This window comes from Falco peregrinus, chromosome 4 (assembly GCF_023634155.1).
Source record: "Falco peregrinus isolate bFalPer1 chromosome 4, bFalPer1.pri, whole genome shotgun sequence".
NCBI classification, from domain to species: Eukaryota; Metazoa; Chordata; class Aves; order Falconiformes; family Falconidae; genus Falco; species Falco peregrinus.
Genome location: NC_073724.1, coordinates 63,483,299 through 63,505,765, shown reverse-complemented (window position 1 = coordinate 63,505,765; position 22,467 = coordinate 63,483,299). Strand labels below are relative to the sequence as shown.

The 22,467-nt window shown below is 37.3% G+C and overlaps 2 protein-coding genes across 4 annotated transcripts in view; one reads left to right on the top strand and one right to left on the bottom strand.

Moving 5' to 3' along the window:
• The window catches only part of ITGBL1 (integrin subunit beta like 1), a 145,268-nt gene extending 140,134 nt beyond the window's left edge, over positions 1-5,134 (top strand). For both annotated transcript variants that reach the window (XM_055803050.1, XM_055803049.1), the window contains 2 exons: positions 410-523; positions 2,027-5,134. In XM_055803050.1, the coding sequence (XP_055659025.1) occupies positions 410-523; positions 2,027-2,118 (206 nt within the window). In that variant the 3' untranslated portion in view covers positions 2,119-5,134. The remainder of the gene's footprint in view (positions 1-409; positions 524-2,026) is intronic.
• Positions 5,135-6,318: 1,184 nt separating this feature from the next.
• FGF14 (fibroblast growth factor 14) overlaps positions 6,319-22,467 on the bottom strand; it is a 406,279-nt gene continuing 390,130 nt past the window's right edge. For both annotated transcript variants that reach the window (XM_055803052.1, XM_055803053.1), the window contains exons 4-5: positions 12,633-12,831; positions 6,319-10,055 (exon numbers count right to left, since the gene is read on the bottom strand). In XM_055803052.1, coding sequence (XP_055659027.1) covers positions 9,919-10,055; positions 12,633-12,831 — 336 coding nt within the window. In that variant the 3' untranslated portion in view covers positions 6,319-9,918. The remainder of the gene's footprint in view (positions 10,056-12,632; positions 12,832-22,467) is intronic.

Here is a 22,467-nt window from a genome sequence, read left to right as displayed (position 1 = left end):
TGAGGAGGGCCATTTTCTTCCTGGTTGTGATTTTATTGCCTTCAGTAATAGTGGGTCAGGGACAATCTGAGCTTTTCTGGTATATATAAAAAGAACAGTTACTAGGAGGAGCAGCCCTGATTGTAGGTCTCTGAAATGAAAGCTTCAAAATGTGAGTCCTGATTAAGTGAAATAGTAGAATCAAAGTATTAGTAGTAACATCTCACCATGCCCTAACTCATGCTAAAAGAATGCTTTATTCAAAAAGCTTTTAGCTTGATTATTTTCTTTTATGCAAGAGCTTCTTAGGCAGCAATTTTGTGCATATGTGCACGTGTGTATGTGTGCAGGTGTGTGTCTGGGGATGTTATTTTCTAGTCTGAAAATGCCAGTGCTCTTTGACTGCGAGTAATAATTTTTGTGATTTCAGGTTCCTGCCACTGTGGAAAGTGCATCTGTTCACCACAGGAATGGTACATTTCAGGCGATTTCTGTGAATGTGATGACAGAGACTGTGACAAACATGACGGTCTCATTTGCACAGGTGCAGTACAGGCTAACACTTAATTGCTCCAAGAAACAAACTGTGTTGATGGGAATTATGTGAGACAAAGCCCAGCTTTTTCTTTCTCCACTGACAGAGGAAGTGCATTTGCTGATTATTCAAACCTGCTATAATTGTTTCTTCGTGCAGCATGATAATCAACTTAAGGTTTTGAAAGAACAGTTGAAAGCCTGAGTATGAATTTAAATAAGTAAGCCAGCTATGAAATCCATCAACAATTTTCACTGTAATAGACTACAAGTTACTGCTTTTTGGCAAAGGATATACAGTGTCAGCACTGTGATCATGAGATATTTTTAACTTTTGTTCTCTTACTGGACTTCCTATGTGTATAATGCATTTAAGTCATAGACAAAATTCATTTGTATGATGATCTTTGGTAGGTGAGAGGCATAGTTCTGTGGGTTAACAAAGCTTCCTGGCAATCAGACAGTTCTCAGTGGGAGGCAGAAATACCTGACAGTTTTTCTTATGATGTGATGGCTAGTGATTAAAGCAGCTTCACCTTAACATTGTCTGAGAGTTCAGGTGGCAGATGCAGACAGAAACAGGCAGGCTGCCAACAAACCCTCATGACAAATCTAGTGACAAGAAGCAACGTGGGAATTGCTAAATTAACTCAATGGCTGCTTCCTGTTACAAATCTTAATTTTAGAAAATCTTTACCGAGCAATTATTAGATGTGGAGGAAATCTGCAAGCCGATTAGAGTGAGAGTGGGAGGGCTGACACCAGTAAATTGTGTCTTCCAGCTAACCCTGTTAGTAAGGGTCTTTTTCCGGGGGCAAGTAGCCAGTATAGAGGCAATGGAAGCCTTATCTTTGGCTGCAGTGGCTATTCACGGGTCTTCATAAAGTAAGTTGGAAGAGGAGCTCACATTGGAAACCCAGGCTGTAAGGGTCTCAAACTGAGCATCCAGGAGTCATGAAAAACACTGAAATAAAATGAAGATATGGGTCTCAATGCTTAATGTTTCCCCACTGCAAAATAGGGCAAACACATTTTCCATCCAATAGACAGTTTGAGATATTATTTGTTTAGCATTTTTGAGAATTTAGGTTTGAAGTTTTTCATGTTCAAAGTGATGCTTTTACTGCTATTCTGGTTTTAAGTTTTTATATATTTTTCTTTCTGCATAACAGTTAAAAGTAATCTTGTTTTTTCCTTGTACCTAGAGGTACAGTGTGAACACTGAGCTTCAACAGCTGGGTACAAATAGTAGTGGCATAATTACAGTATTTGCAATTCTGCTGATGGAATTATTGAGAGAATGCTATTAATGCTTTGTAAGTGTAGGTTAGGGGTGGCTTCTTAATGCAATGGTACAGTAATTGCTTTCTTCCAAAGAAAAAAAAAAAGGGGGTGGGGGGAACAATAAAGGAACAATATTACTGCTTTAGCATTGCTTTTTACTTCCCATAAAACACATTTTAATGTAGTACATTTCAATTATGGTAATTGCCCTTTATTCATTTTGTTCTAGGCAACGGTGTTTGTAGCTGTGGAAATTGTGAGTGCTGGGAAGGTTGGAATGGAAATGCTTGTGAAATCTGGCTGGGCAGAGAATACCCTTAACAAAGGACATCAAAGACTGAGGAGGTTTTTTGTTTGTTTTTCTTTAGGCTGCTAGAACATTTAATTTCAGAAGTACTCTGTGGCTGTGGGTGTGCATGCATGCACATGTACATGGGTGTAAATACGTTAGAACACTCATTTGAGTGGCCTGCTCCTTAAAGAAGTGCATGACAAAACTAAAAGAAAAAAAAAAACTAAAAATGCCTTGGGAGTAGAGCAGTCCAAGCTTTAAAAGTTGAAGTCATAAAATACTGGCCCTGTGGGACTTCTCCAGAGTTTTTTGGTAAATTCAGTGGGACTGAGATTACACCCCTAATGCCTATTTCTTTAGCAACCTTTGGAAAAGATGTGAGAAAGCCTTTTATTAAATATTATTTACTTGGTTGTCACCTCTCCATACCGGTACGCAGCAATACTCCTGTAGAAGAGTAGCACTAGCTGAATATTTGTCAAAAATAAATTTCATTAATTTTATGGTGTTTGACAAATAAATTTTTTGGCCTTTTTTTCTTTCCAACAATCCTGATTATGCACCAGCTCATAAACTGAAAGAAGCTGTAAAAAACCTTATAAAAAAATTAATGATTTTTTATTTGGTCAAAGAATTGTATTTGTATAAATGAGGTCCAATTACCTGACAACCATAGACTGAAGACCCAAAATGTTTGAACAGACCCTGTTCACAAGAGAACTTCTTAGTTTCTGTGGTTAACGTGTCAGTAAGTTGGTTATCTAGTCTACATACTATGATACTTTCAAATACATAACCTATAGGAGTATAAGGAATGAAACTAATAATGATAAAAATGTATGATTAACTATTTTGAATATCTATCCTGCAACTCATATGTACTTTTATCATACTGTTCTATGTATATACAGTTGCCTAGTCCTCTCTAAAGTAATGCAAATGAAAATTTGTTATACTAATAACTTTTAGGATGACAATTCTGTATGCTATTAGAAATCAATGTTTGAAACAGATTGCACTGTCACACATGGTATTCAGTGATTTTAACTGCTTTTATAGAAGTGAGGAGCCTGAAGATCAACTGACTTGAAAAATCAGCTATGCTATGCAGTAACCTGGTCTCAGCCAAAGATGTTCAGACAATGGCAACAAAGCAATTAAAGTTTTAATATAGTAAACACAAACAAAGCAGTGGTATGAACAAAAATTTTATTTTTATTTTCCAATGGTGAAATGCTGCTCAGTGTGAAATTCACATTGAGTTATGAACGATGCACAACTATTGGGACTTCCCTAATTTATTTACATATGAGTCTCTTATTTTTTTTGTACATGTAGATTTGGCAGCCCTTGAATTCTTTAGAGCAAGAAAAGATACATACATCTTAGTTTCAAAAGTGTTTACATTTTGTGAAACCATGATTGAGCAAGAAATTGCTTAAATGGCTGGAAAATATTTATTTTTAATACCAAAGTGTAACATTGTGGTTTAGGTGCCAAGGTCCTGATTTTTGAAGAGGTACATGACTCAGAAATAAGGGAACTATATATCAACCAGAAAAGATATTTCCATTATTAATCTAGAAATTAGTTTTCTTTTAGAAAGGACTATTTTGAAACAGGAAAATGCAGTGGTACAGAATGTGTAATAGAATGCAAAAAATTTGAATGCATTTATTTAATCACTTTTATCATTCCCCCTTCCCACGTACCTTGCTCTTTCTCTTACTCATTTTTTTACCTTAACCGGGATTCCTTCTTTCTAAAAATGAAGCTTGTGAAACCCATGTTCTCAGGGAGTATAATCACCAAACATCCATGCATAACTTATATAGGAGTTATGCAGATAAATAACGAGACATACACCCCAAAGCTGCTAGCTGATTTTTTTTTTTTAGATAACCAAAATATCAAGCAGAGTTCTAAAATGTATTCATACAGTATAAAGAATCTTCAAAGTAAAATTCATCTTGAAATTATAGTTTATATTTTATACTTTTAACCTTTAAACTCTGTAGAGCTTAACAGGAATATTTTCTTTAAATTTAACATATATGCATGTTGTCAACCCTGGTGTTTGGACAGCACAGATTGTTGGTTTTATTTATTTTTATGAATACCACTGACTTGAATCATCTTATAATCAATGGTTTTTTCGCATATACATTCATCTGCTGAATCAGAGTGTAAACAATGAAAGATACAAATTTTCCCTTGATTTCATTCCATCTATGTTTAGTACTGTAATAACAAAATACTAAATAATCAGAACTCTTATCTAGGTTCAGTAGATGACATGTTTTATGGCACAATAAGCAGATTTCCATATACTGTAGATAAGCTGTGGTATTTCAGGTACTCATTCATATGCAAAAGAACAATTTTTTAGAGGGTTGCATTGTCATATTTGATGCATTTTACTTTGTAATTTGCTTTAATTTTAAATTTCTATACTTAAAAAGTGTAAGGTGATTCTGATTTCTTGTTAGAATTTTTTTAAAAAAACATCAACTCCAACATTTTGGCTACTAGATGGATTACATAGCCATTGCATTTCAAAAAATGTCATCCAAGTTGTTTATTAAAGGTAAATACGGAAAAATACTAGAATATTCTAAGACGGCTACTGTCAATGTTTCATTAAAATGTAAATTATCAAACAAAATGGTGCTATGACTATAAACCTCGAAGTATTAACTAAGACTACTAACAATATAATGTGTACATAAATTCCTTTCCAATTTTAATTCTGTTTCTTATAATGTTGCTTGAACATTCCCTCCGCTTTTCATGCTGAGATAACTGGTGATGTAATTCCCAGCAGATTTGTTTTGTGTCTCATTTCCTTACTAGAAAAATGAGACTGGAAGAAGTAAGATTATTACTCTACATATGTGAAAATAATAGCTGTATTAATAAAATGGGATTTTGTACCTCATTCCCTGTGATGGGACTCCCAGATACATAAATTGTAAAAGCAGGAAGAGGCGTAAGGGAGTGAAACATACTGCTTGATCTTTCATACCTAGTGACTATAAAATCTTGTTTCCAGGCCTGTGGCAAAAGGCATTTCTAGGTGGCAAAAATAAATTTGATAAATGGGGATTTTGTACTGGTTAGAGTGATAAACAGAAGGTACTATAGCCTTGCTTTCTTGTGAGAGAAAGAACACAATCCAGAAGTGTGCCGAATGTTTCTACAATAGACTTGCAAGATTATGTCTATTGTATGTAACGTACCTGTAAAATAGCCTATAAAAGAGGTGAGGACTGATTTGCTTCTAAAATTTATTAACCCACTTGCTATCCCTTTTTCCCCTGGCCATAGTGTCTTTTAGAAAAATGTAGATGAACTTTTAACCATGTACCTGCTCTGACATTTCTGATGCACTGCCTTTGCTTTACAGAATGTCATCTTATTTTGTAGCTAAATGATACTGGGATGAAGAAGGCTAAGTTGAATATTTCTGTGACTAGGTAATAGAACAAAACTTTTATTACATCTTTAAAAATAAACCACAGATTTGCATTAGTCATCACAAAAACCCCTCTGTTACTAGACATTTTAAAATACATTGCACAGAATATGAATTTATCTAAAGGGGCATTTAAAAGAAAGATAACCTACCTACTTAGTCTGACTTTACTTGCATTCCTATTTGAATAGAGCTGAGTAATTTCTTCTTTATACCAATAGACAGATGGATCAGCAAGACACACTTGTAGTGTACGGACCAAACTGCCTGCTTTCATACCTCTTTGTTTATGGTGGTTTTAAACCCAAAGAAAGTTTACCTACATATATATATAAAAAGTCAGAGTTCTTAGTGCTGTTTCAGGTATATACCATAGTCAAAATGAATTGCTTTGTGTTTTTGGGGAGAGGGGGGTTGTTAAGAACCAACTGGAGTCTACACAAGTTAAAGTTTGTGAAGATGATAGTATATTAAAAAATTATTTGAGAGTGGCTAATCCCCCCTGCAAATTATGAAAAAGCTGTGTTACGTGAAATACAAAGCACGTAAAAGCTATAGACACCTTTCTATAGGCTCTATCATATGAGCAATCTCATAAGGATTCTTGTGTATTTATAAAATTCTTGAAGTACAACAAAATGGTGCTTTGTTGAAGTGGCTCATATCTACTTTAGATTTCTAAAACAGTGCAGGTGTGACTGATTTTGCCAAATAGAACTGTAGCTGAAATACAGGTTTCAGGGAAAAAAGGAAAGAGATAATGACTTTTTGCAGTGTTAACATATGAAATGGTAAGATGAGTTTGGATTGCTGTGCAAACAGACTCTCTCAGAGATTAGATAAAACCCAGAAGAACAAAATACAAAGCAAGCATGCAAAAGATCTGGAATGCTGCAGATTCACAGACAGCTGGACATGTAAGTACAAAACCCCAACCTGTAAATACAAATTGATTCCATCAGGTTTACTGTACAGTATGTTAGTAGTAACAGACAGTTGAAAACAGCTTTCACTTAACAGCAAAATTAATTTTAGAGGGAAGAAAATGGTGAAGTCTTATCCTGGAGAACAGCAAGAGAGGTATTATATTAAGGAGCTAAAATTTTCTTTGGCATGGTAAAAGGGGAGAACTGAGTTTGCCAACCTATTTTCATGAAGTTTCACCATCCTGTGGCCAGTGCAATGATGTTTTGCACAGTCTACTTCTTACAGAAACTTTTTTGTTGTTTTCTGGTATGCCTTTATAGAAATGTTTTATTCATCATGTTGAATCTGTGTATACAACAAATAAGAATAAACACAAACTGTACAATGCAGACAAAATCTTTGCATATATGTATGTAAATTTAGTAATACAGACCAGCAGTGCTTTGATAGACATATCCTACTACATGCAGTTCATTCTTGCCATCCTCTTCCCATGCAACAGATGAGACGAGACAAAATTAAAGGAAGGAAAAAAAGCACAAAGACCCCTTTGCTATGTTTAAACAGACAGTAGAAAAAATATTTTTTAGGACATCTATTCATTGGATTAGACACACATATGGATTTAGCCCATAGAAACAAAACCAGAAAATAATAAATAAAATGCTGTATTTCCAGTATGTACTAACTGCTTACAAAAACTAAGTCTGGCCTTAATTATAGCCCCCCAAACTGGCTCACAGATCATAATTGCTCAGGATCAAAAGTTTAACATTGAAAACAATACTTATGTAGCATCAGGCCATGAATGAGAACCTCCTTGCATGGCTCAGCCAGATCTCCAGCCCTGTCTTTCCCCAGGCTCTTACACTGGGTGAATAAAAAGACATCTGGATGGGATGTGAACACATATAATCCCTCTGTGTGAACTCTTACAAAATTCAGGTGAGAGAGAAAGAGAATGCAGCCTTCAGCTCTATTATCTTACTCAAAATATTGTGAAGTACTGCTCTCATAATTGCAGGAAAGCCTGGGGCCTCCTCTGGGACCCAGCAGATAGTACAACATCAAGGCTGCTGCCTCCCATGGCTCCTCCAGATGGAAAGCAAGCCCCCAGCTCACCATGTGAGTTGCTTTGGTTTTGTTTTCTTTTCTCAGGGATGGTGCATAAATCCCACTGGACCAGATGGAATGAGAAGGGTGCACCAAAGTTTTTAATAAAGCGTTGCTTTCCACACACACGTATTTAGTGCTAGCAGGCAAGGGCACAGTCTAAGTCAAAGTTTCTTTGCATTTTTATCACAGTATTGAGTAGGTTTATATGTTTTTTTCTCTACATGGATAGTGGGTTTCATGCTTAACTCATTCCCTCCCTAGAAAGACCCAACATCAAGTGTTAGCTTGCTGTTCTCACATTTATAAACCAGGAAGTCTGGCCTATGGGGGGGGGGGGGAGTTTCTCTAGAATTTAGCAGCTTTACAGTAGCCTCCTTGAAGAGTGCACTAAACGTTGCTTATCAAATACAGAAAGTGTTTAAAAACTAGCATGAAGACTTCATTCAGACTGAATCAGTTGTTCAGCTGAGTAGACAGGGAGTTTGAAATAACCACAGCAGTCTCTGTTAGGGACTTCAGCACAAAGATGTGATAAAATGAATTGCCAGAAATACAAGGGTAAAAATGGAATGGATAGTTTCCTTTTTTTGTCCTTAAAAATCAAGGTAACAGCAAGAGGCCAAGAGAGTGTTGCCACAGAGTTTTCCAGACTGAGGTACAGTTTGGTCCTTGTTGCCCTTTCTGAGAAACAAATACCTTCTGAAGTATACACAGAGTACCCATATTTTTAGTCTCCTGAAAGCCTGTGACTAAGTGTGCAACACTTCAGTGGCTTCTCTGTGGCATTCTCTAAATCTTCCCTCTCCCCCCACAACATTGGTTTAATTGTTCACAAGTGACAAACTCAAAAGAGTTGGTGTTTCTGGTAGTATGATCCAAGGCTTCAATTTTATAATGTTTTTGATTTCTTCTAGGTTCATGTAGGAGAAAGTACAGTATACAGAGATCAAGGCACGGCACCTTCAATCTAGCAATTTGGTGGGCATATTATCCTAGGAAGCTGGGTGGAGGTACATACTGGGATATCAGTGAGATACATAGGATCGGACTCGCATGCTTAGCTAAAAATAAAAATAAACTTTTGTAATATGTCCAGTTTTAAAACTTTTTTTTTAAAACACCAGAAATATTAAACTATAATTTGTAACTACCCTTTGCATTGGTGCTGCAAAAAAGAACACAACAACATCCTTGCCCATGCTTTGCTAAGTAGGTGTGGGATTCAGCCAAAAATGACAATGGCATTAAGTTCAGTTCCTTAAAAAACAGGAAAGGATTATATTTGAAATGGATTTAGGTAGCGCAATTCTGGTTAGTCTTATTTTTTATTTTTTTTTTATTGGTGGTGGTTGTTTTTCAAACAATGAAGATTTAGTAGATGAAAAATGAGCCTTAATTCAGGCCTACAAGGCCTACAAAATTCTCTGGACCCACTTTCCCAAAAATGAGTGGGTCTTGCTCGCTGGGCAAGGCAAATGTTACCATTACCAGTAAGCCTGTGATATGTATAAAACACACACACACACAAAGAAACTATAGGGGGATGCCAAACACTCGTTCCAGAAGACTTCCTGTTGGTTGTGTTTGACACTCTTCCCTCCACTATAATGCCAACCTCAGAAGCACAGTATCTGTTACTAAAGAGTATTCACGTTTAATCATTATTGTAAGCCAGAGACAACAATCCTATTCTTTATAGATATAATTTGTAATAATAGATTTTTGAAGGCTTCCTGATTCCCTGATTGCTTTCAAAACTGAGCCACCGGCAACACTTAAGTTATAGAGAAACACAATCCCTGCAAAAGGTCACAGACAGTGGAGCGAGCAGCCTTATAAAAAAGGGAAGAAGAGAAATCCATAATAGCACAGGTTTACAGCATCTAACTAGAAATTACTTGATTATTTGTGTGCTACAAAATCGAACTTAAACACATGGATTTTGCTGAAACTGGACTCAAAAAGGGATTATGGGCAATTGTCAGCAGGCAAGGTATCAAGTGTATTTGTGAAGTATGTCATTCACATGAAGTGTCACAGTCACAGAAAAGATATTAAAAAGGCATTCCAATATCTGGTAGGGCATTCCATGGTCTGAGTTTAGCTGGTTCATCCAGGTGTCTTCTTGTTGTGGGTGGAGTTACATGTTGAGATTTATCCGCTTGCAACAACTCAGGTCAGAAACAGCAACAGGCAAGTCTGTGACTTGCCGCAAGCTGATCCACAGACATTGCAGAGGGGAAGTCTGGCAAGGATAAATCACTCAACTGTACTCAGGACTCAGTAAGTCACAACACCTGTGAGGATCTGGCTATGTCGTCTTACTCTTGTTAACTGGTTTGCCGCCATTCATTATTGCAGATGCACTTGTGCTTTTACTTGGAGTTACCCCAGCCTTTGGCACTGTTTCTCCAATATCATGCAAAGATGGTTCTCGATACATGGCAACTGAGGGGAGAAAAGAGAAAAGAAGAGATATTTTTAAGAATGTATTTAATTTAAGAGCTCATCTCAAATAGGATTAATTTTCGACAATAATTGATATTGTAATGTAATCCACGTTCCTCCTGCATGTGAGGGAAACTATTTACTTGTGCTGCATGACTGATAGCTTTTCTTGACCTTCCAAATTTCTCACTTCTTCCATATCTGACCTAAAAACACAGCAGGAAACTGTGTGCTTGCTTGTTTAATGGAAACTATAGAAGCCTTGGAAATTAAATACTACTGTTCTGTCTTTGCATGAGTCAGACAAACAAAAATATACAGAGATATGCAAACACGTGTGTGTGTGTGTGTGTGTGTGTGTGTGTATACACACCCCTAAAATAAATATTTCACAAGTTTTTATAAGTAAAACGTAAGACAGATTATGCTTAACAAATGGGATCATATGATACATTTGTCTAGACTTAAGCATTCTTCTTTAGTCCTACGTTGCAAGACTAGGCTTGGGTCCAGTTCTACAAAGTTATTTGTGCATCTGTCTCCCACATCTGAGGAGTTTGGCCATGATCTCTTCAAGTGCATACTGAAGACATGTCCAGGACAGTGCTGTGGAGACTATACAAGAGGTTTGGGGTTTTTTTCTTCCTTCTTTCCAAAAACATATGCAGTAGCCACTGATCTCCACTGAACGTAGAAGTACAGGAAACTCCTAATTAAACTATTAACCGAATTCTTAGAGGAGTTAAAAGTTTGTTGCTGGGCTTCAGTCCCTGTCTAACCACTTTAAATTCATTGAGGAAAATACATGTGTTCAATTACACAGTTCCAGCGTTATGCCTTCATGATTAATGCTCTTGGATAATTCAATTTAATTTTCCATGTCACTGAATCAGGTAATATTTCCACTTATAACTAACTCCAGTAGCATTTATTTATATCAGAGCAACGTTAAAGGAGATGTCAAAGCAGTCAAAGGAATTAATCATCACACTATGATTTTGGGACTGTCTGTGTGCTGCCATAGAGAGCACAATCCCTTCATCCCTTGGCTAATTAGAGCAAGAGGCTGGAGCATCAAAGTACTGACCTTGATCTTCAATGGTGTGAAGTTTCGTAATAAATATGAAGGGTCTCATAGCATCATTAACTAATCAAATACTTGTTCTAACATTTCTAGTGACATAATCTAAATCCTTTTATGGCTTCTGAAAATCTGAAATTCAATGTCTTCTCTGGAGTACATATGGCTGGTTGTGATCCATGTCTTCAGAGCACCCCCATAACTGTGTTTAGGACACTTTACTGATTAATTAAAAGAACTTGATGAAATAACACCATGACCTACAGAAATACTGAGTAACATGAGGTGGAACTATAAAGTAAGGAACTAGGTAGCAGAGCTGTCATATCTGATGTCTCTCGTGGGCAAGTTATTGCTAAGCCGTATTTAAACTATTTTGATAGTCTGACCATTCAGACATTAATAAAGAAAGTAGCTTCTTTCCTAATCTACATGGATTGACGTTGCTTTTAAAAATGCACTGGCTTTCCCTCCCTAAAATTCTTACAATTTAATATAAAAGAATTGAGATATAAAGTGTCGGTATTGTTGAGAGCTCATGGAAATACCATAAGCATTTGCAAGACAAGGAAAGCACGAAGGCATTAGCCTGAGTTCAAAATGAAGTTAAAGCATAGGATTATTCAGATTCTTTCCTTATGATGAAACTCTAAACAATTTAACAAACTGATCCTTTAATAAAAAAATCTAAGTTAAAATGTTAAATTGGACTGCTAACTAAATCATTACTTAGGTACGTGTTTTCAGATGTTAAGTAATGAGATAATTTTCAGAATAACTGAGGCTATGTGTAGCAATAATACCAGTGAAATTTGGGGTGCCATCAGGACCAGAAGCAAAAAGCAGTATAGGTTTATAAAGGCCTGCAGAACACATAGGATAATCCAAAAAGTTCCAAGATATAAATGGATGTACTTTTCAGATAATGTGTGACATCATTTTGGTGTGTAAGCTTAGTATGACATTTATTTGCCTCTGTCTTGGTTTGAAGGCCAACTTACACAAGTTATGTGCATTACATCAGCCGGCTAAGTAATACAGTATGATTTATTTTATAAAGAGACCTTTGTGTTTTGTATTAGAAAGCTTTTACTTTGAAATGTTGACATTTCATCCATTCCTTTTATAACTCCCAATTATCCTACAATATCCATTATTTCATTCTTGCTTAATGCAAGGACTATTTTCTCACTGCAAGCCTCACAACAGCTTTTGTCCCTACCAAGAGAATATTTTAAAAACAGCACAATGCACTTCCACAAAAGATTTATTTTCTTGCAAAATGACCTCTTAATCCCTGGAAAAAAATGATTTTACATCTGCCTTTATAGCATCACTATGCTGAAGTGCAAAACTGCTCCATGAATCCTGGGGACTGTCATTTGGAAAGGCCCCTGTGCGGGGCACGCACATTCACAAAGGGTATTTTAGAAACCATTCCCTCTTCTTCTTGTGACATTTATAGGAGGACCTGCCAGCAATGGACCGAGCCTCACCTTCCAATGGCTTGGGTAGAAAATGAGCTGCTGGTTTTGTTTTCTTCACTCTGTTTCCTTTCATGACCTGCCCTTCTTTGTTCAGCCCCAAGAACCAGGCCCTCCCGGACTCCTGTTGTCTGTAGAGCATGGATGAGTAGATTACATAGTAATTTTCAAAAACAGACTCCTTGAATTTGCACTCTGGTGTAAAAAGTTCCTGTGAGAGGAAAAGCAAATGTTAAATGATATCTCTAAGTTGTGGCTTCTGTTTTGTTAACTTGCAAATACCTCTTGATAAGCTTAATATATGACTTATAATAAGGTTCTGCTTTGAGACCAGGAGATCTGTCTTCATTCAGAAGACCTCCAGGTGAAGTTATTCCACCTCCCATGGATACCTCTGTTTCCCCATCTGTGCAACAGGGATAGTATATTTTCAAAGTAGAGAGGAAGCATCACAGGCATAGAAGCGCTATTGAAAAAACAGGCATAATTATTATTGTGCTTATTTTTCTGATAGGATATCCTTGTAAAGATTAAGAAGATCTATGCTAAAATAGCACTAATGAAAAAACAGTTGTTCAGTTTTCACATACTAAATGCAAGAAACTCCCTTATTGCTTATAACAACTAATATTTGATGCTTAAAAAATGTTGCTACCTAAATATTAAAATATGTATAAGTTTCCTAGAGTCCACATGGCCTGAAACACCACAAGAAAACACTATTTTGATGTACAAATATATGTACAAAGAAAAATAAGTCCTACTGACATCCTTAACATTCATCCCAAAACTGGAATGCTTTTCAGAGTTCACATTCAGTAACACAGCAGTTGTCCTCAACTCTTTACTAAGGTTAACCTAAGCACAAACTTCAGTAGATCAGTAGCCAAATAATAATTTAATTTTTTTTCTAATACACAAGAAACTAACAAAATAAACAGTGTGAAAATATATTGAGACAGAGTTTACCAAAATCCTTTGAAAAAACCCATCAAGTTAATAAGGAAATAAAATTGCATTTAAAATATCACGAGAAAATAGGATTTTGTGTGAGTGTGATTTTCTGTCTTTGGACCCATCTGCTGAAACCTGTGGAAGATATGACATAAAAGGAGGAGGTAGATGGGGAAAAGTGGAAGTTAGCTTGCTAAGCTTTCAGAGCAAAAAGTTCTTAGCCTTGACTTCTCTTTTTTATATTTCTTTCAGTTACTTTTCCCAAGAAGCAAAAATCTGGAAATATGAAGTATATTTTTACTTCTCCATTCACAGTATTTTTCTTTTCCCTGCCCATCTTTCTGCTCCCAGCCCCACGCAGTACCGAGTTAACACTCAGCGGGTAATGTGTTTTCAGGGTCTCCATGCCATCTCTAGCTGCCTGTATATTTTAAGACTTTCACAGCTGTTTCTGTCACAGGTTTCCTTTCTGGAAATTGTAGTCCTTAAAGCCACAGTTCCCCATAGCAGCAAGCACAGATGAAGTACTTTTTTGCATCTGCACTAAATGTCATTTAGTGCATAACCGGATTCTCCTCACATCAGGGTACACAGTATTTGTGTTGCCATGGCTTAAGTTACCACCTGTAAGCAAAGCTGTCTTGATGGACACCATGCGTACTATTAGCTTTCTCAATTATGGAACATCTTTTAGCCTGAAATAAAAAGAATTAGTGTATGGGATTGACAGTCCTGAGTTAATGGTTGGACTTGATGATCTTATCGGAATTTTCCAACCTAAATGCTTCTAATTTTATCCAGCAACAGGCTAAAATAAATTACTGCAGCAGTTGGGAAATAATTTGCAAACCTGCCCTAAACCAGCTTGCTTTGTCTGTTTGAACAAGTACACTTAGTGTCTACAGGTCACACTCATATACAGGATGCAAAAAGTATTCTCTGCTGTGTGCAATGGCCATATTTTGCACTGCTACTTCTTTACCACCTGTGTGCACAACAGTATATATGTACACATGCAGAAATGCAAATACAGTCTGTACCAAAGGCATCAAAACTACTGAATGGAAATACCTTAACTGCACCTTCTCCTTTGCCACAGGGCTTTTTCTCTCTCTGTTCCAAGACTTTAAGACATCTGTTGTTTGTGTTACTCTCCTTTATCCTCCACTGATTCCAAATCACAGTAGGGCTCAAGGAGACTCAAAATAAAAACAGAAGGCAAGGCGGCATGCTAGAGGGAATGCCTGTTAAAGCCTAGCACAAGCATTTACATGCAAGTCATGTTCCTCAGCTGTTGAAACAGCAGATGCTAATCAGGAAATGCCTACGCAGCTCTCCTTATTACCTGCTTCACTGCAAATGCTACCCCCTGTGTTCCCCACTAAGTTTCACTTCCTTGTAAAGCTCAATTACCATAAACACTACTTCTTAGCCAATACTCACTTTTTTTGCTATAAACAAAAGCTGTTTGTCATTCCATGCTCCCCCATACTAGAAATGGTTGGTTGCCTGTAAACGCTATTTGTGTGTTTTTCCAAACAATATCCATTTGCATACTAAAGTATGATTCCTTCAAATCATATCCCTCCTCTAAATCACACTTGGCTCTTTCTCATTTCTTTGGCATGTACAGTAGCATTGCTGACAGCGCACAGCATATGAAGCGGTAGGTATTTACTTTACCAAGTCAAAGAAAATTGATTATGTCAACACAATTACTTGGCTACTCCTAAATGCAGACTGATAGACTGGACAAACGGGCATAATTTCTATGTCTTTGTTACAAAAAGCATAGTAAAAGTCTGCTAAATTTTTTTGGCAAACAGAGAAGAGCCAAACCTAAATGCTGTATTTGGCCTACAAGTAGTGAAGCTATCCTACTCCAGATGTCTGGGTAGCGTAACAGCTTCAGACGCAGTTTGCAGTCATCCAGTATATTAGGGTGCAGTTCTGCCCAGGATAAACTCTCAGTCAAAAAGGTCACTTAAATATGCGTTACTTTAAAGCAGGCTAATAGTTGTGGGGATGTATTATAACAGTGATGTGGGGAGTATTCATTAGTGGAAATTAGGCACCTGGTGATGACTATATTGAACTGCAGACACCATTTCCTCTAAGGAAAGAATTACTCAGAAAGGGACTTCCGAAATGGGCACCTTCCCTGTGGCTCAGGTGGAAACTGAATATTTCTAGGTTAAGAGTGATATCTAAAGCCTTGTCTCAGACACCATCTCAGCTGGCTGAAAAGCTGTAAGCACCTATATTTTCTCCAGTAAGTAGCCATGACACCTAAGATGCTGTTTCTGCATGTACTTGGGACAAATCTAGATCTGCATACCTAAGACTCAACCCAGTAAGAACTCTGAGAAAATTACTAATGTGCTAACAGCACTGACTTAAAAAAAAAATAAATCATCCACACACGACTTCATTCAAAGCCATTGCTGGAGGGAAAGGCAGTACAATGGCATTTTATGAGAAACTCAATGGTGAAAGCACTCCCCTAGGCTACCTGCCTATCTGTATCCAACCTGTATCTAGCTGAAAGTCATTTAGATCTTCCTTGCAAGAATGACTTTCTGGGTTTTGATCCCAGGACATTTTGTATTAGGAAGTGAATGAATAAATTGCAAAAACATACATGACTAACAAACAGGAATTTGTGTTCAGGATTTCTCTTCCAAGGTCAGTGCCCAGACTTAACCTGAAGTCTTATATAAAAGGTGGTTTTCTCCTGTCAAAGCAACATTTGAAAAATAAAGTATATACCAGTTGCCAATTTCTAAAACCCCAGGAGTAGGTTTTGGCTGTAAACTGCAATCTGATACAGCTTCCTGGGTCCTAGAGAAGTGAAGGATGTATTAAATTGCACCTTGCTGAGAAGAATTTTCACTTGGATATTTTTGCCAGCTTCCCATCAAGCTTTTGGTTGCTGTGAGTCCTATTTTCAGATGTTTTAATTCTCCTGGTTGCTATAGCATTAATAAGTATCACAACACACAGGTCGTGGGTTCCAACTCCTGGAATCAAAAAGTCTGTCATTGCAGAGTTCTTCGTTTTGGGGTCCCCACCAGTGTTGCCAAAACTCAGCACTGGACTTTGGCCATCATAATGGTGGAGTCTTAGCTCATGGAGCCATGTGGTGCTGTCAGAATCGACTTTAATTTAAGAACAAAACACTAATGAAATAAAGAGCCATCACTCACATCTCAAACTTAGGAGTGCCTGTATGAAGATCAGGTTACCTGTGTTCTCAACATGGAGACAGAAGGACTATTGCAAAGCAATTTAGATGACAACTGAGATGATTTCCCTACCAAGTAATGTCTTTCTACCAATCAGAGGCTGAAGTCTGACATGATGAAGCTAGGCCTCCATGCCAGTCAATAATATGGTGCAGTAGTAAATGGCTATAGTTCAAAATCAAAGTACAGCATGCTTTACTGTCCCACAAGTCATCGAGTAAATGAAAATATTTGAATAAGTTATCAGTGCAACTTCCAGTTTCTGGGCTTTCACAATTTAGTCTGCTCAGTTTAGCTAGCTTTAATGAAGTTGCACATGTCCATTTGTAGCCATGGCCCTTCACTTAAACTAATTCCTACAAAGCATGTACTTTTTTTTACTACAGGACTCAGAAGGAAGAAATAATTATGCAGCTACGAACAAGACAACTATGCTGCAAACCAGAGTTGCAAACTAGCATGACAACACAGCCAGCCATATAGCTTCTAGATATTGTTTAAAAATTACAAGAACACCTGCAATTTTAAACTACAACTCTGTTCAGTAAATGAATCATAATGAGGTGTCAGGGCTAAATAAAAAGGAACCTTCCACTTCACACCACGTGGAAAGTGTAAGACCACAGCTCTACCATGGTCATCAAAGCAGGCATTTCCAAGGACAAGGGCTTCCACAAGTTTCCTACCTTGGACTCTTGAACCTTCAAGCCTCTTTAGACTTGTGTTTTATTCTGAAAAATAGGAAAGGAGGGTATTGTTCTAGTTACAGCACACAGAAATTATATAGCTAGCAGTCAGCCTCTTGAATTGTAGCCAGCAGCAAATAAGGAGGCAGTGGAATTCCCTGGAGATGGGCACAACGGGACTCGATCATCACGCAGGGCAGCAAAAGTGCAGCTGCAGGAGCTGCCAAGCAGAAAACACAACTTCAAGGCACACTCAAAGAGATTGCCAGACAAGGAACAGCCACTCTAATAAAGCATTGTAAAAAAACCCCAAACCCTGATACTATTTATTATTTGCACTTAGAAGTCCAGGTCATGGAACAGGACCTCAGTGCTTTGGAAGCAAAGACCAAGTGGACTCTGCCTGATGTGAACAACTCTCAGTCCCAATAGTGATTGATACAGGGCAAAAAAACCCTCCAAAATATCCAGGCAATGATAACAGCATGCTAGTAGCTGGGTAGCAAACACTTTTTGTAAGAATGATGAAAAAGGATTTTTAAGAAGAGACTGGCGAAAGGACAACACAAGCTCTGTGGAGGCTTATGGGAAACTTCTGCGGAGTGGGAAAAGCAGCACAGAGACAGCACAAAGTTATTTTGGGGGTCAGAGGCTAGCAACACAGGAATCAAAAGAAGGAAGTGATATTTTAATAGTGGATAGAAAGGTTGGAAATGACTCATAAAGAAGGGCCTTAAAATTGACGAGAAGCAGTCTGTGTTTAATGAGAAGGCACTCAGAAGAGAAATACATTTAAAATAATGAATCTGGGAAATGAACTTTGCGTCATACTTCTGGATGGAGATTGTGGGGGTAGCACTATGTTGCTCAGTGCAGGAGGAGAGGTTGCTGGAGTAACCGAGGAGTGAAATGATGAGATCCCAGAAAAGAGCTGCAGTGCTGTAGAAGGGCAAAGGGCCATATCATAGACGTATTTATGCAGCGAGACCTGTAAGATCTGGAGGTTTGACCTGCACAAGAGAACTTAAACTGATATTTCTCTGACTTGCTGCACATTGAATTAAGTGACTTAGACTACCTTCTTACAGTATACCTATTTGAAAAATGCTGGTGTAAGAGAATAAAAAAGTTACTCAAGATTTCCCATCCACAGCACCACAATTTTCCAACTCCTGAGCTGGCCAAAAGGCTACAGGGCAAAATGATCTTGTTCTGAGTTCACCTTCAAGGGGCAGAAAACCCAGCAATACATGGTTAGGTACTTTATGATTAAGGAGAAATTGATATTATGTTCCCTGTATGCTAAGAAGACATTTAGCTGGTCTGGGCCTAAAAGCCCCTTAATACAAGCATAATTTTTAAACACAAAAACACAAGAACAGAATTCTCTATGTGCAAACTGGCCAAGTAAGATACCACGGAACATGAAGCTTTAGCTACCACTACAGAGTTTGCAGTGATTTTACTAACAAAGCTTCAAAATAAAATGCAGTAATAGATGAACCTGCAAATGCTACAGACACCCCATGAAAGGAGCAAATGCTCAGAAGTCCGTTCACATACTTTCCATGGTCTTTGACAGAAAATTTCCTTAATAGGCTACAACAGTCAAAGGACACCATTACTGGCTCTTCAGAGCTAGTGTTATTTCTGTTCTCTGGAAGATTCCTAAACACAAGAACTTTAAAAAAAATAATCATTTTTTTTTTTTAAAAAAAAAGGACTTGATATCATGCAGGTGAAAAATCAGGGATGTTCTTTCTGTTAAAGAATCACTGAGGGTGCAGTAAGGATGTCAGCATGTAAACCCAAAACTTTTAGCTATAATTCCTATCTCTCATCTTTTACTTTTTTAAAAGACCTGAAGATGTGAATAGCACTGCTTGTAAAGAAACAAAACGCAGGTTTTGACAAAATTTAGGTAAAAGTAAATGTGAATTTATGCTATTGCAACTATTAGCACTTACTTCACTAGGATTTCTAATTAACAGGCATATGGCTGCTAATGTTAATAATGTAGCAATATTTTTATTCGTGTACATTCATGGGCATCTAAAATAAGGTGATTAATAAAAGCCGCATAGCATATATAAAGACAAACTAATAAAACCCAGTTTGGACAGATTTTTGTGTGTTTTTAAGACAGTGTTGATCACAGCCTGAATTTGGTTTCATTTTCTGTCCAGATTGAAACAGAACAGCTTGGATTACAAAAAATTCCTTGTTTCATAACAGAAAGGTTGCTTTGCTTACAGCTGGCATCTATGGTCATATCAAACTGTAATTTATTAAAGGCAATAATATTTTGTATGGAAGGCAGAGCATATACTCATCATTTACCATTTGCAAGATTAAATGATGTTAGATAAAAGCATATTTTAAATAATATCTTCAAGAATGATCCCAAATTACTAATATACACTAGCCAGGAGAAATCACATGTCTCTCTCACCATCCACATAGAAGTTAGTATTATAACACAAGCAGTGCTCAGTTATTTATGTTCTCTTGATGGATACCTACAATTCAGAGTCATCAACTCGGTGGGACATCGCTGAAAGAGAACAAAATTTCCTTGCTATAAGCATTTCTGATATATACAGTTTGACTCCAAAAGTGAAAAAATGTTTTTGAAATGAAGCCTGTCATGTAGATCTGAATCATGACCCTCACATTTGGAGTGAGTGAATCAAAGTTGTTTAGTTTGGGAGAGCAGCCGGGAAAAGGTTGCTAATTTTTAAAACTGTCTTTATGGCATTGATTTATGTGCTAAATCTAGAATACTTCAACAGAAGTTCAAGAGAAGAACTGCTAAAAATGTATTGCCTTACCTGAATAAAAGAAGCAAAATGAATTTTAGAAAAATTAGCAATAAGCCAAATTTGTAACTGGGTTTAGAATGGGCTGCAGCTCACAGAAAGCCAGCACGTACTACAGTGTAAGGTCAAGTATAATATCATTCTTCATCCTCACAGACATATAAAAGTGGGTTAAATTATTTTTCTGCTTTAGTCCCACTCTGAACTTTCACAGAAATGTGTGGGTTTTGGCTTGAGTACGTTCTTGGCTTTAAAGGAAATGCAGCCAGAATCCTTGTACCAATGAAATGAGATATTCTTTCTTCAAGAGCACAATCTCCTCCCCACCTAATCCTCAACACCTGGTTTCCCTTGAGATTTAAATTTGTGGTAAATACCTGCTTTAAGGCTTCAGCTTAAACGGCAACTATAACTCCTTGCTGTGTCAACACAGAGAGACATCTTTTATCTCCTGTACAAAATCTGTGTGTAAAGGCACACACCCCAAAGTATGACTGAAAAAAATTGTGTGCATTGTAGGGAATATTTTCTTCCACTGCTGTTATAGGACATCTTGGAGAAGAATGTGAGTAAACCAGCCTATCTTTCCCGGTCTCTTCCACTCAGAACAGCCATAATTCATCAGCTTGTAGACAGCGCTGGGTTCTCAGCTAGAAAAGGTCAGTGCCAAGGGAAAAATGGGACAGCACTAAATTAAGAGACTGAAAGGAAGGATTTAACAACATAGCTGTTAAAACAAACCATGATGGGCTTGAGAATAAATTCTCATCCAGTCGCACATCAATCCACCATTCTGTCCCTGGATGAATAATGCAGGAGGAATACAGAGTGCTCTCAGATACAGACCAAACCTTTCCAAACAACAGTGGAATTTTTTGGCACAATTTTATCCAGACACTTACAGTCATTACTGTGGACAACCTTCTGTAATCCAAATGCCTCAAATAATATAAACTATCAAGAAAAGAAGCAAAATAATTATTGAAATGGCCAAGTACTCAAAAAGAACCAAGCATGACTTTTTCTTACCATTTACCACCAATGAAATCTCTGCTCCTCTGCAATACACTGAAGTGCTGGATAAAGAAAACCGATTCCACTTTTTGCCATTGCATGACAGACATATTAACATTAATTAGCTACTATTGTGCAATGTCAGATGGAACGGTGTATTTTAATATATATGGTGGGGTTACATAGCATTTGCAGACATCCCTGAGTATGATTGTATGTCATGTCCATACGTCTCTACAAATGCAAACGTAAACATAAATAGATGCAAATTCTGAGGTATTTTGTAAGGTATACTTTAGGCTCTTTCAGTTCTACATGTTCCTTCCAAAAGATGTGTGAATTTATGAAAGTTTTAAATGGGTGTAATTTACAAGATGAGAAGCTAGAAAAAGTTGCAAAAACCCTCAAGTTTTAAGAAGTGGCCTACTTTAATGTACTTTTTTATATTTCTTTTTTCTTTACAGTAGTTAGCTATTTTTTCTGCTTGCAGCCTTTTTTTATGACCTGTCAGTGCATGAATTACACTGCCTAAATGATTATAAAAGACAGGGGCTGGAATGAATAAGTCAGTTAGGGTAGGTCAATTACATGAACTTCTTGCTAATGTCTCTTTGTCATCCTGTTGCTGTTTTACGCTGGGTGTTCATAAGAACATGAAAGGCAAGCCCAGAGGAACCTCAGTTTGAGGAGACTAGTGCAAGGCAAAACCATTCTGTAACAAATGTAATCCATTCTCTGAGAAAATACGTTAGCTAAGTCTTCTTTTAGTTCCATGACTCAAATAAGCTGCAGTTGGCCACTGAAGGGAAGCCAAGGGAGCAGAGACCACCTTTGGGTGTTTCTTACTGAACTCTCTTTCTATAGAGCTAATAGGCATTTTAGGAGAAAACCAGCAATTCTTTGCTTCTTTCACTGTGCTGCTTCTTGCCCAGCTTTGTTTTTCCACTGTGGAAGCAAAGCTGTAAGCATTCAACAGGTTTTCCCCATTTTCTTCAAAAGCAGCTTTCACATGTGAAGACAAAGGGCTCTGAATCCATTCTCTGTTCTCCTTCCTTCTCTCATTTTCCAATGAGAAGGTAGAACATGATGGACATCAAATCTGAAAGGCTGCCAAAACCTGACAGGCTGA